Source organism: Lagopus leucura, unplaced genomic scaffold, assembly GCF_019238085.1.
Source record: "Lagopus leucura isolate 7727_CA_CO unplaced genomic scaffold, USGS_WTPT01 Super-Scaffold_100004, whole genome shotgun sequence".
Taxonomy (NCBI): domain Eukaryota; kingdom Metazoa; phylum Chordata; class Aves; order Galliformes; family Phasianidae; genus Lagopus; species Lagopus leucura.
Window position 1 is genome coordinate 47,979,154 of NW_024962264.1, and position 17,146 is coordinate 47,996,299.

General features: G+C 39.6%; 1 protein-coding gene across 11 annotated transcripts in view; it reads right to left on the reverse strand.

Moving 5' to 3' along the window:
• LIMCH1 (LIM and calponin homology domains 1) overlaps positions 1–17,146 on the reverse strand; it is a 165,746-nt gene that overhangs the window by 79,579 nt on the left and 69,021 nt on the right. For all 11 annotated transcript variants that reach the window (XM_042871926.1, XM_042871922.1, XM_042871921.1 and 8 more), the window contains one exon: positions 12,740–12,809. In XM_042871926.1, the coding sequence (XP_042727860.1) occupies positions 12,740–12,809 (70 nt within the window). The remainder of the gene's footprint in view (positions 1–12,739; positions 12,810–17,146) is intronic.

The following is a 17,146-nucleotide window of genomic DNA, read 5'->3' on the forward strand; positions in this document are numbered from 1 at the left end:
AGTCAACGGATGTATCCCCACCGAAAAGAAAAAAAAAAAAGAATGGAGCTATGTGACCATTTATTTATTTCCTAACCTGAGCATGACAATTTTGTTCCTCTAATACATATTGTATAGTTGTAAAGGACAAATTTATACACAGCATATGAACAATACTTGTATATCACTATACAGTAGAATAAATCATACTAGAAGCTGCAAAGGATAATACTGACAGCAATCTACAAAGTTTTTTTATCTTCAGTTTGCTTACATAATAGTTTGCATGCATGCCTAAGTGCTGGATTACTAACATTTCTCATTAAATTTCAGAAAAAATAATGAAATAAGCAATGTGAATGACTCTTCAGAAGATAAAACTAACCAAAAGAATTTTCATGGAAGTACTGTGAAAACACTGAGCATGATTGCAATGACTCGCAGTTCTTAAAAAAAAACAAATATGTGAAAGTCTGGAATCCGAGCAGTTTCAGCTCTCTAAGATCGTATTTTAGAAAGTAAATTTTAATCAGGATTGAGTGGCTCAAAAGATTGGGTAATAGTATTTAAAAAAGCAAGTGATTAATCTATGATCAACCATAGAGTAAGGACTAAAGAGCATTTGAGGTCTCAAACACTCCTGGAAACTAGCCAACTTAGTCTAATACTGTGGGTGCTGACTCTAGGCAGATTTGGGAATTTACACCTTCTCACGCAGTCCTCATGGTTATGAGTAGCTTCCTCTAAATTTCAGTAGAACCACTCTAACAGCCTGGGCAACGTAATAAAATAGAAAGCATTGCTTTCAGAACAGCCCTCATAGCTCCTTAACTCCTTCAAACTAATCATAGCATTGGGTTGACTTCTGCTCTTTCGGCTGTTTATAGACAGAACGAAAGAGCAAGCAACAACCGGTGGGATATTTATGAAGATAAAGTATCACTGACCCCGAGACAATTCAGGTAATACCTCGCTTACTCAAATCTCTGAGTGACAGCAATGCTTCTCTGAGAGGATGTAATTAACTCATTTCTTCCGTGTCTAAAATTCTTGCTCACTGAAATACCAAACTGTACTCAGCTCATCTTCAACACTGCAAAAATACAACACTACTGTGAACACTAAGAAGGAAGATGAAGCTGGCCTACCTGTTTCTCAAATAAAAAAAAAAGCAGACCAAAACAAAATCCAGCCCCCAAACGACAAACAGTCACATTTTTTCTTTTGTATTTCAACAAAGGATTGTTAGTAAACTCTGACTTCAGTAGCAAATGCCATGTGTCCTTCTGGTAAAAAGAAAGCATTTATCAATAATTTCTACCTCTTCATAGGCTTTTATAGAAGTTGAGACGATTGCTGGGAAATGTTCTTTACAGTTGGCAAGTTTGTTACTAATTTTGCTAATGACTGACGAAATTCTTGCATTTGTTCATAACTTGTTTAATCAAAGAACATACAACAGTTGCTCTGAAAGTAATACCTCTTATTTTATTATGTTGGCCCACAACATCAAAGGCGGAATTTGATGCTATGGAAGTAGAGGTTGAACCTTCCTGCCAATATCCCACTACATTTTGTTGCTGTGTGACAGATGGCAGCAGAGGGGCAGTCTGACAAAAGGGGATCCGATGTGGAAGTACGTATGATATAAAGGGGTATCACTGAGTTCCTCCATGCAGAGAAAATGGCACCCACTGATATTCGTTGACACCTGCTGAATGGTTATGGAGAGTAAACAGTGGATGTGAGCACAGTGAGGTGGTGTGTGTTGTATTTCAGCAGTGGTGACAGTGGGTCAACTCTGGTGAAGCAGATTTTTACAAGCAAAGCATTTAGGTTCTTGTCCATCACTGGCAAAAATGCATAGCTAATGGTGGTGACTGCACTGAAAAATAGTGTTTTGTAGCTGAGAATTTGCACTATCAGTGTTACTGTGCTCTTCATATCTGTTGCAGTTTCCATGGAAATACACAGGAGGCACTACTTTCTGAGAGATCTACATATATTGTGTTTAATACATATTATCAAGTCTGCAGTGACTTTTATTTTATCAAAATTTGCTTATATTTTCTTTGAAAACAAACAGTACAGCAAAAGATCATGTCAGGATCACTGTGTGGTGTTCTCAGGGCATTTCAAGTTATGTTTTTCATGAAATTGTTATAATTTAAGAAGCAACTACTTTCTGACCTCTTCAGAGATAACAGAAGAAACTTAATGAAAGAAAACATCCGAGAATTGTACAAAGAGAAAGGATTTTTCTACTTCTGCACATGTCAGGCAAAAGCTGTATAAACTGTTTTTCGACATCAACAGTTGGGAGTTTTATTAGGTTGTGCAACTGACCTATGCAGACAGTTTTCTGGCACTATTTTCACAACTTGTACTCTATCACCTCAGTTATCCAGATCTTCTTGTTATCCCAGCAAGGGTCACATTCCTGGCACGTATTAATTACGCTGAAAATTACCCTGGATTACTTGAAACCTCAAATAGCTGATCCTATTCACCATCCTCCCTTTTAAATAACAGAGGATATATTGTATAGTGGTGGTAATACTTTGTATAGCTGTAACTCCAGAAAGTAATACATGAACACCTCTTACCCAGCAGATCTGCTGGCTTTGCTCTGGGAACCTGGACCCAGCTGGGAACAGTGCTACCCACTGACATTGCTGAGGGCAGGAGGGGACAGGAGGCAGGAAGGACAGCCAGGTCAACAACAAAAACCACAAAGCAGCATTCCTGATCCATGCATTACTGACCAAGGAGACAGAGCTGCTTCACAGTTCTGCAGCTGACAAAATGACCTTGAGTCCCTCCTCTAGTCAGCCAAGAGCTAGCTGCTGCCTGCACGGTACATGTACATCCCACAGACACCTAAGCTCTCATCTATATGGCTCATGGTCTCCATCTCCTCATGTGTGTCACGTATCTGGCAGGCAGGCCTCCATCAGGCAGCTTCCAGGACCCTCTAGAACTACATCACTGGAGCTTGAATGTGAAGATGAGGACATGAAGGCCAACCAGCATTGCACATGGTCAGCCAGTACCCGAAGGTCTTAAAGGTGTTGCTAGGTAAGAGTTGCAAAGTTGGGATTGGTTTTGGAAAAAAACAGCAAGCCTCCTTCCAACTGAACTAAAAACAGTATCCAAAGGACAACAGCAATGAGGCATCATTTGCTCAGAGAAGGCATTCGAAACATCCAGGGACAGCTGGAAACACCAGTGGGATTTGCTGGCTGCAGAAGCCAGCCACACAACACGCACCCAGTTCAGTTATATAAAGCAAGGTGTGGGCAAAGTACCCTCAGTTCCATCAATCTATGGCCTGAAGTTTGTTGCCTCTGACAGGTGCAAGGGTGAGGTTCACATCTGGCACTCAGGCCAGGGAGGAGCCCAGCACACCGATACCATATATCAAGTCTGTAAACATCTCTCTAGCTGCCACAGTAAAAGGAGAGGCAGCAAAGCCCACATCACAGCTGAAAAAGAGAGCTGGGGGCAGCATGCTAAGAGTTGGCTGTACAGGGAAACACAAGTTTAATTCTAAATTCTGCATAGGATCCATGCATTAAAAGCAGCCTATATACAGCTATACAAATTCTGCATAGGAGCTAGTGCAATTCATAGAGAAACACCAAGGTGAAGAAGCAGCATACAGAACAGACTGAAAAAAGTTAAGCTGAACTCAGCAGATGCATGCATGCACACATTTAGCAAGTTCAATTCCATCCCTCATTTTGAAGTCTGAAAAGAGACCTTCTTTTCACACATTTCACAGTAATAAATCAGGGCACAGTACTGCCCCCAAACAGAAACAGACATTCACATCTCAGTAACAGTATTTCGTGCATGAAGATTAGGAGGCAGCAGAAAACAAAAGTGGTAACAGAGCCGGGACTTCAGCAGGACACCACTCCAAGCAGAAGAGGATTGCCTCTGTATTGCAGTATTAATTACCTAGACCATTACTTATACTGCTTGTCCAAAAATGAATGCGTAACTCTTGGAGATAAAGCATGGGGCAGATTTCCACACAGTAGCACAAGGCTACACAGCTTTCAAATGGTTAACACCTAATGGCTTTGATGTGCCTCAGTGAGATAGCTCAGCCTACCACTGCATTTTTTTGCACAAGCAATTAACTAAGCTGCTTCCTTCGCAGCATTAATTTTAACAGCTTTGCAATTGTATCATTATACCTCTGGACATTAAGAGGAAGTACATTACAATTGGAGAATACCGCTCCAAGCAGGAAGCAAGTGGCTTCAATCCAGGGGCACTGAGGAATGCAAAAGGCAAGGAGACTTCAGTGTCAGCCTCTATGAACTCTTGACTACAGCACCAGACTTCAGAATTGCACTGGGCTCTGCACATGGAGCTTTAAGGCACCTGGGCAATATTCCACTAGCTGGTCTTTCTGCTTGTTTGTTTGAAGCCAGGAAAACAACTGCAGTGTGATCTTTGGAGGGAGACACGTCCCATCATCTGCCTTCAGCACGTATGCTCCTGCTGGCGACATGCACAGCATCTGACAGCAATCTGCTCACACCACCAGAAAAGGTTTTCTGCATAGAAACAGTACAGACAGTTGCTAGCGGACGGAAAGTGCAACAGAATTCACGTTGGCAAGTTGATCCACAGCCAAAAAGGAGATTAGAGGCAGCATTCTTTCTCCTCCATCCTCCATGCGAGGGCTGGGGTCCCAACAGACTGTTGCTAATTTGCCCTGGCTCTCTTGTCCCAGGAGGATTTGGGAATAGGGAGCTTGAGCCCCCTGTCCCATCAGCAGTTTGCAGATCTGCCAGCAGCAAGGAAACCTCTGTCCCTGCTCACCTGGAGGGGTTGATCTGGTTGAAATTATTTGGAAAGCGCCCTCCTTTACCTATCCCAAAAGCCACTGCCATCAGCTATCAAAATTCCTTGGGATATGTATCTGATCACATGGATTTTACAGGCAGCATGATATCACAGATACTGAGCGGTAGCAGTAAATACAGCAAATATTTTCATTTTGATCAACTCTATTTACACTGCAGTTAGCTCTTACTCTGACAAATAAATATCAGGGTCTAGCTGCTCCCCAGTGCTGAGGCTGCATGTCACTGAAAAAGACAGTTGAGGATAAGACTGTATTTATAGCACAGACCTACAGGCTCCAATCTGTGAGAGGCTTTTCAGAATTAGGAAGCAAGAATATTAACTACAGTTTTAACCACAAACAACCTTTAAACTGGAGATTTCAGTCTGAGACTTTCCCAGGTCCCTATATCCTTAGATTCTGACCAATAACTTCAGGATTGCATCTAAGTTTAAACTCTTTAGCAACAGCCTTGCGACTGCTTTAAGCTCATGGAAGTTCATCTGGTTGCCAGAAGGGACAGCATCTCCTGGCATTAGGTGAAACTATCATTTTTCTGGTACTTAAAGATACTAGAAATTTGTTCTTTAAAAATTTGTCATTTCTAAAACAGTCACTTGACTAAAGCCAGCAAACCAATGCAGTACAAATCATGGCTGAATTTGCAGAAGGAGCTGAATCTCAAGATTAATGCAGTAGTCAATCTGCACTTTCCACAGATGCAAATGAGCTACTGGTGGAAACCAGCTGGCTCCCCCCTACGCCAGGCCCCCCCCCCCTGTTCCCCTCCAATACAAACCAACGCAAAGACTCTGTCATTTATGGTAGAGGTTAGTTTAGTGCCATGATAAGGGCAAGTTCACATTTCAGCTACCTAACATTAGTTTTTCAGCAGTCACAGTGTTCTTGTTTTTGCTATTTTCAAGTGTTATGCTTGGAATCCTTCACTTTTTTAAACATATTGTGTCCAAAAAACAAAACAAAACAAAGATTGTAAACAATCATTAGTCAAAGCCTTTATTTGTATAGCTTATAAACATCTCTGTGAAGTCACCTGACAGCCCCAAACAGGTAGATCCTTTGGTTTCAAATGAACTCTGTTTTCTGAAGTGTGGGAGTTAGCTAACTCCTCACAGAGCAAGAAAACCATCAATGTGAAACATTAAAAAAAATTCAGAAAGGAACTGCTCTCACTGCGGCCATTCTCTCAGGTCTGCATACACGAAAAGCTCTCCTTCCTTCTGAATTGCATGCCAACATTTTAAATTATTTGTGAATGTGAATAATGTGAATAAAGTTAATTGTTAATATCTTTTCTATCAATTATCAATTAAAGCCAAACTTGAAAACAGAAGTTGGGAGAGCAGTCTAAAAACAGGCTGTGAATGACACAGGAATGCCTGTGGTATTTTTGTAAGTGTTATTTATTATTTGTATTAACATACTGTCTAGGAGTCCTGGCTGCAGAGCAGGACTCATGGGGTGAGGTGTTAGACAAAAACAGACCAGCAGATGATCCTTCCCACAAAGAGCTTACACATATTATTAGCACTTGGCCAAAGCAAGTCGTGACATTCCCTGTGGCAGTACTTAACAGGCTCAGGACAGAGGTTAAGCTGTCTGTTAAACTGCACCTTTGAATCCCAACCCATCTAGTTTTGGAACAGGTTTTGACCACACAACTATGTTTGCACCTGCCTATGGCTGTGGTGCACAGCATGTGCCCTACAAACCTCCACACACTGGCTTGTGCCATCCTAACCAACAAAGAAACCATGTGAGGTGCTCGGGGTGCTGTATTACAGACTGCAGCTTTTAATAGGGGACAGTGGAAGAAAGCATGGCAGAAACAGACAATCTTGTTGGAGTTGCAAGTAGGGATTGCAGCCAACAGGCAGCTTAGCTTACCCAGTGCACTGTAACATGGCTGCCAAAGAAGCATCTACAGGAGGAGACTTCAGGATGGCAGAGAGGCTGGTCTGTGAGTCCAGTACACAGAGCACAGAAAAGCTTGAATAATCTCCTTTTCAAAACCAGCAGAGCAAGGCGCCCCTCACTCCAGGTTCTACCTCCAGCCATCTAGTCTAGCTGGTAGGTAGGACCAGAAGGGTCCCTCAGGCCAGCTCATCAGACAGAGTGGCACAACAAACACAGAAACTGCTAGGACCTGGGGTTTACAGTTATATTCAGCTTAATTACAAACAGATAAATAAGATGGGGTAATTCACCTCTCCTTCTTTGCTTAGTTGGTTTCTGATGGCTCACCTCTTATTATTTTAGCCTCTCTTACATCTGTACTCTTAGAAGTCATTAAAGTCCAAACTTGGAAGTCATCAACAAAATCTCAACCCAAGCGCAGCAGTGGATCAAATGGATGATTAGTTTTCAGCATCAAAAGTAAGTCAGTTTCTGAACCGAACACAACAGCACAGCAAATAAAATCGTTTCAACCCATAAAATGTGAAACAAGATGCCAACATTATGCTCTGCATTCGACTCACAACTTTTTCTCTAAATGGAAGAAAACAATGTTTTCTGGACCGCATTTGCATGGTTAATTGGAAGCAATATGAGCTTTCAATTCAGTCTAAAACCAGTGAATTTAAGTTTAAAGTTTCTGTTTTTATTGGTTTGTGTCTTCCCAGAGCTGCCAAGTCTGAATTGATGGGTGTTTTCATCTTTTTCTATGTCTTAACTGTACCATCACCGTAGATGGATTGTTCTACACAGATCCAGTTTAACAAACAGTTTGATTAAGAAACACCTGCTAGTTTACTTTGTATTCTTCATAAAACTTAGAAATCACTATGTCATACAGCTAAGTTCATTAAACAAGAACTTCGTAAGGTAAAATCTGCCCAGCTCAGATGACACCAAATCAAGTAGGTGGAAAAACAAATGAAAAGGTGATTCAAAGGAGAAGTGTAGAAAACTTGGGGGAGGGGAGGAATAAGCCTACAAAGACATTACTGATGCAAACTTTTTTTCTTCCTTTCCCAAGGACATTATTGATGTAGTGTCATTTTACATTATGTTATATGGTGAGCCAAAGCACACAGTGCTGTTCCAAACCACTGGCCAGACCCTAAGTATTGTTCTAGTCAAACACTCAGACACCAGAACTGATGGCGGGCACAGGAGGTGAACAGAAGCTAACTACTACAAAGAGATCCAAAAAAAACTACAGCAGGATGGTTTGCACAGAGCTTTGTTATGATGCTTGATGCTTCATCAATGTTCACAAAAATGCTTTTGGGATATGAGTGCCAAGAACTTACTGTTTTTAGACAGTTGGGAAATTTTGCTTCTGTTTACTTCTCATGTACCACAACTTACACAGCAGGACTTCTGTATTTTACGACTGTACTAGCAAATGAATTTGTCCAGCAGATAACAAAAGTACAAAACAAGAAAACAGAAATTATCATGTATTACAAATTTAGATATTACAATGGAAGTTGTCTCTTCCCAGGAGGTGCTATAAGGAGAGTGAGAAATTAAGAAAATTGTCTTCTTATTCTTCCCTTAAGGAAACAAACACCACCACTGAAGTACAAGTTGGAAAGATTAATAAAAAAATAATAGACATCAGTTAGAAGTTCATGTATTTCGCTATCTTCTAAAATCATTTTTGACAACATTATGGTATATCTGTCTCCTGTAATTGTATTTTCAGGTTCATATCTGCATGAAGAAAAATAACCTTATTTTCTGAACATAATTCAAAGTACAAATTCCTGAAAGCTAATACAATTCTCAAATACTGTTGAGACACCAAATGACATCGATTTATGCAACAGGACAGCATAAAAGCAAATCACCAGCACCATCAGACAGACAACTATTCTTAATAAGGTTCATAGCAAGTTTCCCAGAGAATATTTTGCCAAAAGAAACTTCCTAGGAAAATAATCACTGGGGGAAAAAAAAAAAATAAAAGTCTTGTTTTCAAAGGAAGCTTTTTCTAAACAGTAAGTTAGAGTTCCGTTCACCTTTGTGCAATAACTATTCAAGCAGGTGATTTTCACAGGGCTGGTTTTTTTTTTGGTTCGTTTGTTTGTTTGTTTTTGCATTGCTAAATCATACAAATATTGCAAGGATGAAGCCTATATGCAAGCTGAAAACCGGATACCACAGTAAACAGATTTTTATTCAGTAGTGATGAAACATGAGCCAAGATACAAGCTGAAGTTCAGCCCTTTAACTTTGTCTTGGCTACTTCCTTCTATTATATGTGAGACTCTTTCACACAGTCTCTGAAGTGTCTCAGCTCCTGTGGGGATTGGTCAAGGAACTGAAGTAATGCTATAAACTCTTCTAAACCCTATCAAGCAAAAGATAAGGCAGAAACATTTTCTTTTCTCACAGAGTGATATTATTCAGGGACAGGAAGCAAGAAGTAGGATTTTTTTTTAAGCAAAAGGATAGCTAGCTAACATATAGTTAGCATTAGAGAGCAGTGCTCACCTAATTACCTAAAATGCTGCAAATGCATTATTTTCATAGACTATACAATTCCACAGTTGTACAACATTATCTTAAAAATAAGTTGTGTCCACTATGGATGTCCTACCAAGTGAATGAAAATAACTGCAACTGGCTTGGTAAAAATCACTTACAACGTAATCACATTCATTGTACTCTAATAAACTGTCACTGTGACCAAAATACTTTTCCAGCAATTAAATACATGAAATGATACTTCTGAAAAGCTGACAGCCTTAAAAATAGATGTTAAGTATCACTTTCTAGCATGAGAAAATTTATTCTGGTAACGTGGCTCTTTCAGCAAAGCCTGTTATTCCTACACGTGTTTAATATGTGTTTTGGATGTTTTGTGAATTTCCTTTTTGGTGGGAGCATTAGCATTCTGGATTAATGGATAATGAGCAGGAATAAGAAAGCATTTCGTCAAATTTATTGCTCACAGTAAGTCTGAACACTAAGCCATTGGTTCTATCTTTTATTTCATTAAGGCAATGCATCATCTCTATTGTGATAACAGAACCAGTCGGCGCTTCTGGAGATCAAAGCGAATTACAAACAGGCCTGCCAAGCTGAGCATATGTAATTTTATATGTAATGTTGCATACAATCCACATCCTGACTCAGACTTGCAACCAGACAAAGATAATCTTTGTCTATTTATACGGCCTGCACTTACTACAGAGGTGTGCAAATCCTTGGGTCCTCACTCTAACGCTACAACACTATGAACCAATAAATTTTGCTAACATGATTGCTGTTCTGGTATACAAAAGGTCTGCAAAATAAGCCATTCCTTCTAAAACCACATGAGGAAATCACTGGTAAGATTTTCAGAGTAACTATGGATTCATACAGCTTTAAACACCAGGAAAAGTTTGAACAATTTAAGCTGTCAACAGCAGACCAGTTGCACATAAGAATTCACGGTAGCATTATAAGAAATCACTCAAACACTAAATATGGGCAATTTTTTTTTCAGCTGACAATATTCCCAGATGAATGCTTCGGCATATCTACAATACATGCCTAGAGTTTACTCTCTTTTCCTTCAATATAGTGTACATCTTCATTTGTCCTTACAATAACAAAGGAGAAAAATAGTCTAGGGCTTGGAGAACTGAACTAGACTTGAGTAGACATTTTGCAGAGCAACATTATATATGACTGCTTATGCCTCTGGAACTTAATGATGAAATAAAAATAACAGTGTGTAATTTACAATTACTCTTAAGCTTCAACTGCAGTTCTCTCAAAACAAAAATCTACCTATTGCTTCCACTAATATATACTTGCTCTATACTGCTATATACTATATCAGCTATTGGGATGAAATTAAAATAGAATGATTAAGCTAGATTTTTAAGGCAGAAGGATAGAAATTTAAAAGCACACACTTTACTCAAAGCAAATAAAATAGCTATGCTCCAAGGGCATTTCTGTGAGCACCGGAGTTAACCACACATACTGAGGTGAAATAACTGGAACAGTTAATGTATACCATGTCAAGCCAACCGAAGCTAAGATAATAAAGAAAATTCATCAATAAATAATGTTCCTCATATGCAGCCAACTAAGAGCTAGAACTGTTTCTAGAAAGTAATGTCAATATTTTTTTTTCAAGCACACAGACACGGTACAGGTGAGAGAAAAGAATACACAATATGCTCAAACACAGTAGTGATATCTATACTTTAAAACATTATGCCACAAATACATTTCAACAGAGTAGAACACTCAATCATTTAAAATTTGCACACGATCATTTAAGCAGCCACTTACCCCCCACTAAGTAAAAATGGCAAAAAGTGTCAGCAGGTACAGGGCAAGACATGTATAAAAGCAAGCCCCATTTGGAAGGCTATCCGTGTTTGGAAGAGAACACATTGCAGGTAAAAACATGCATTAGGAAAATAAGTAACATTCAAAAAGCCAGAGGCACAAGTAAACTTCTCTAATAGCCTGTTTTATTAGGGGAAAACTACTAGGGAAAACATTTAGAATTTAGAACTACTTTTCTAGGAAAAATATTCAGCAAAATAATTAGTGAAGCTAGAGGATGCAGGTACGAAGGTCAAAAAGAAAAGTCACCTTCCAACATAAAATTAATCTGCTGTATCATTAACAGTCTGAAAATCACTACTTTCCTGCTGCTTTGAAGACATACATCTTACACTAGACTTATCTCAAGAAATGAGAAGAATGCAACACAATCACTTTTTCCGTGACCTCCCTCGTACAACCAACTTACCTTTGGGATTTTAATCATGAACAAGGAAAAAAAAGCAATGTAACTCAATATCGTGCTCTTGGAACAGTTGTAACAAAAATGGAGTCTTGCATAAAAGGGAGCAAAAGAAAAGAGAATTGCTCTATTGGTATCTTTTGCAGCAACTTATCCCAAATACACCTTTCAATAGGGATGGAATATGAAAAAGAACTAGATGGATTTTAGAGACAAAAGAAAAGCACACCAGGAAACATCATGCAATATTCATGCAGAAACATGCCTGTCAAGCTACAGGTTGAGGGACCCAGCCTTAAAGGTTCTGAAACGTTTCAGTGCTGTTCATAAAGGATCTCAAATATCAACAAACAATATGTTCTGAATCTTAGACAACCAAGTTAAAACATCAGTAGAGTAGAAACAGAAAGGATCTATGTATGCAAAGGTATCATTAGTCTAAAATGAGGATGGTCACCCTCCACATGTCCAAGAGGATCTTTCATTCCCAGCCACATCTCCAGGCAAAAATACAAATAAAAAATAAATTAAAAAAATAAATACAGCCATATTTCTAACACTAATCCTACTCAACCCAGTGTCTGTTCATACCCCCCATTCTTTCCTAGCAGCGTGCACAGGACCTTGCCACTCTGAGACAACCTCCTGAGCACCAGAACCAGCTGGAGTGAAGTGCTTTAAGGGGCAGATTCAGAACCCTTACAGGCTGTAAGCACCTTCTCTGCAGCCCTCTGCTTTCTCTTACAAATTATGGGCAACTTTTATTCTGTCCTTCAAGTCAACGTGAAATGGTTCCCTAGATAGTCCTGCAATGAATGCTACCTGAAGACAGTGGCATTCTGAAGAAAAGGCAGATGAGACAAAATATACAGATACATCTGCCTTTCTTTCCAAAAAGTTATCTTTTTGTGATCACCATTTGAAAAACATGCAAGTGAGAGAGCATGTAACCAAGATAATTTTACTCTAAAAATACAACCTCCCTCCTGAGTACTTTCCACTTCTGGAAGAAAAAGACAGGAAGGTCTTCACAGTACTGCACTGTTCAGATTTCAGTAAGTCAGGAGTCTGAATTACAGAAATAATTGCTACCTAAATCACACAGTCATGAAATCAAAGTGCAAAAAAACAGCAGGAAAAGATTTTTCTCCATTTGATATACTCACCAAACCTGCAATGGGGGTTGGTAGTCTATTGATCTTTTTGACCAATCCTGGCTTTATAGCATTCAGCAACCTGTTATGAGAAAGGAGTATTTATGAGTGCTAAATCACAAAACCCAAATGATCAAATACTTGTTCCCAGCATATAAACATTTCAGTATGGCTGGAAGAGATTCTTCCCACTGTCTTCTCCTGCAAATGCACAAACATATCTGAAGTTCCATCACTGAAATGAAGGAAAGCTAGAAAGAAAAATGCCCTCAGTATCCCAAGGAAGAATAGCCTGACAGTTTTTTTTTTGTTGTTTGTTTTTTAATTTATTTTATTTTTTAAATCTTTTTGCAGTTAGAAACTGTAACTCAACCTCATAAAAACTGCTGTACTGCTCCCGACTTTTGCTTATGATAAAATCTAGAATTCTCACATCCTAGAAAACAAATGATGAAAGAATATACTTCATATCAAAAACCCAACACTTTTTTTTTTTTTTTTTTTTTTTTTTACCCCTAGGTACATAGAATAGCATAGAAATAATAATACATTTCTTTTCCTATGATTGTAATTTTATTGCAGAGAGGACAAACAAAAATTACTTTGTTTTCCCCAAATGCACAAACTTATTTTTCAGACTTGCAAAGCAGCAGTCCTATAAACCAGTATTTTTCATTCAGCTGCTGCAACAAGCAATGTAAGATTTCTTTTTCTTCACGGCACTTTTTGAATACTCTACTTCTGTTGAGACTTCAGTCTACAGTGCCTATTCTGTCCCAAGGAAAAAATTATATATTAACAAAAGTATCCAATTTTCTTTATTACTTATATGTGAATATACCAGGCACAATAACACATACTGCAAGAGCACATCAAATGCAAAGAGGTCTTAATGGAAACCTCAAAGCCAAAGCTTGTTCCCAGTAAACTTTCAGACTGGTGTGTACAGGGTTCTCTGTGAGATATGGGGGAGGGGTAAGACAAGAGGAAGGAAAAGAGTAGGGAATAAACAACACTTTAGATCACCATTTGGAGTCTGAAGTGGGAGGAAATGGGCCAGGGCAGGATGGAAAAGCCTGAGGAAGAAAGGTCTCTATTATTAAAATGTTTACCTCCTGTTGGAAACATCTCTAAATGGTCTGGCACTAAAACCTCCAGGACTGGCCCACTGCAGAACGTGCCAAAGGCAGATTTCTTCCAGAGCAGTCTGGCTGCTTCTAAATTATTGCCTCATCTAGAGCAACAGTCCCGATGCCAAAATACTGAGTGTCGCCAGCTTGCCCAGCCACCAGCCTGGCTGAGAAGCTGAGCTGTTTACACAGTGTCGCAGTGTCAGCCTTCAGTCCCATAGATGCTATCTGCTCATTTCTCCAAGAGAGCTACCAAACATACCACTTCCTGCACAAGCCAACACACACAAACCATTTTTTTCTGTGCTCTTTGGATTCATATAGAGCATCTGTCTTGATACGTGAATATCAACTCCAGCAGGTTTCTGTGAAAATACAGAGCCAACAAAATACCCATCAATGCTGCACTGCAGATTTGGCCTAAGCAATGACCCAGGAGTAAATCTTGCTGTTGGGAAAATGCTTTCTGATCCAGACCTTCCTACAGCAGCCACTTTCCAGCCCTGCCATAGCAGCAGCTCCAGGCTTTGTGATGCTCCCAGTCCTATCCCTAGGTGCATTCAGAGGTGAAGACATGACCCCCAGGGAACAAATTCATGGAAGAGTGAATTTTTGCTGCCTAACCCTTCCTACAACCCCACTGCATTGGCTCTATTTGTAAGACCTCTACAGCTACGGCTCTTGGCCTTGTCACTCTCCCAGCTGTAGCCCTGACCACAACAGGTGAGCTGATTTGCTTATAAATATTTGCCATTTGCAGTACTTTCCCTTCCACTCAAATAAGATGTCATAAAAAATCCACCAGAACCACTTAGAAACCTTGGCAAACGCTACCTGGCAAAGCACTGTTCTAGCTAATGGACTGCAGGCATCCGGAATGAGATGACATGACTGTAACCAGAAGCAGGTATTTTTTCTGCACTTAACTGCACAGCAAGGCTAGATGATTGCACTACAGGCATCTACAGATAGGGGAACAATTCCAGCATCTGTTGTCCAGCCATATGGGTCATCTCTGAAAATTTTATGAGATAACATCCTTCCTATCCCCCAAAACAAACAAAACAACTTCAGAGTCTTCTGTCAGAACAAATGCTGTAGGAACAAGGTAGAATCCATCAGTTTCCACATCCGGTGTATCGCATACACAGTATTCTATGCTTTATTTTCACAAGTTTATCTCTATTACACAAGTTAACCCTATCATTTTCAGGCCACAGGGCAGGAAATCAACATAACCCAAAGTGCTAAGACCCTACCTTGCAGTCAGGTTAGACAAGTTAGTTCCATCACTTTTGCAAGCATGTGACAAAAACTGAGACTAAAAAGTGTGTCGTCTATGTTTCACAATATTAAAGCCTCCTCTAACTTTTTTTTTTTTTCCCAATAACTTGGCCACTCACTTGTTCTTGCAGCAGGAAGACGCTTGAAAGCACCAGCTGAACAAAAACTGATGACACACATACAACCCTCTGCCTCAGACATCTGGTTAGAATGTCCAGATCAGCAATGGTGATCAGTTTATTGAAGTCACCAAGGTCCCTGCTGGCAGGGTTAGAGAGAAGTTTTGAGACAGATACCAAATCGTACTCAGACTCTGAATGACCACCTGTTTCTCTAAGAACCTCCTAGCTCTTACTTACCCTGTCTCCCACTTTCTCTTCCAAGGAAGCAGTCCTTTTCCTTGTGCAGTAAAAATTATCAAAGTTCAGGTATTTTCATCCTTGTGAGGGTATCAAAGGCAGACATGCAGTTTGCTCTTAATGTAAATGTCAACCCTCCTGTTCTTCCTCAAAGATAAAGAAAGGTCCACAAGTTCCAAGCTCAGGTTTTCTCGAGCACACATCTATTAGTTCAGGTTTTTGTACAGTTGAGTTCTTCAAACAAAGAAAACCCACAAGCAGATTTTCATCCACTAAAGACACAACAAAACCTTTACGTCACCACATACTACATTCTGCTATGTAGAAGTTGGTAAACTACTGTTTAAATTGTCAGAGTTGAAGCATAGAAGTTGGATTTTTACTTTTTGTTAATGTATTGGTACTATATTCATATATTTCATATTCCTGAAACCAGGAATCTAGAAAACCAGATGCAAGTGGGAAAAGTCCAGCTATGTTGTCTTGAGAAAAGAAAAAAAAAGCAGAAAAAAAAAAAAAAGAAAAATAAAGGTTATTTTTAAGTCTTCCGTGACTTTTCCTTTTTCCCTTCCCCTCCAGTAAGACACTGCTAACTTAAGGTCTGATATGAAATTGTGAGGGAATAGACACTATGAAACAGTGCCCTTCAGTGCTGTTCTCAAAAGGAGATCATGGATACCTTCCCTAAGTTTGACCTTTTTTTGGTTGCTGGGGTTTAATGACCCACGAGTATATTGGAGATGACCGTCAAAACAAGGTTATGGAGGACTTCTAAAAAACTTGCAACAGGCAACTTGCTTCACAAAGTAAACGTTTTGGAGTCTTAACTACTACTGTTGCTAAAAGCTATTGATATGAAAAGAAAAAGAAAGAACATACTTTTCCTTCTGAGGGAATTCTGGTTTCTGATATATCCTGTACTTCTCTGACATAACCAAAAGGAACAAATGACGAGGAAATCTCAAGGAACATTTTAAAGTAAAAGAAGAAAAAACATAGCAAGATGAAAATACACGAGGCAGAATAGTTCTTGAAAAGAATTCAAATATAATATGATGGAAAAAAAAAATAAAATCCCACCAAACCCCCCCAAAACAGCAATCCAACACAGGGTAAAACCAAAGCTCTACAGGTTCCCTATGTAAAACAGCAGTCCCTGCATGCACACTCCTGACTCGTTACCAAGGTCCTTCAAACTCTCAGCTAGGATTTCTGTCCAGCTTTTCTGGCATTTATGCACTTTCCCTGAGACAAGTCAGCCCTGTTTTTCACTTCTCTCCTTAAAGTTCTCTTTCCACTTTCAACACAACGTTTACACATCCATCCCATCCACCCCTTCTCTCAACCAGGCACTGACTTAGATCCTTTAGTGGTCAGCTCTTACGTGCAGCTTGCTAAGACTGCGCAGGAACAGCCTTACCTTATGAAAATATCAGGGCACAGAGGCAATGGAAAGTTGATCCTCTCCCACTCTTATAGGGAGAAGGTAGGTCACTTCCTTCCCCTTGTGAAAAACAGCTCTGGTACGTATGTGGAGAATCAATTGCTCTATTTGGTACCGTCCCCAAGGCTTGAAATTCCAGGAGATAAGGTATCTCTGCAGTAGGACCGACAGGCTGAAATCAGTACTAGCCGCTGTGTGACTA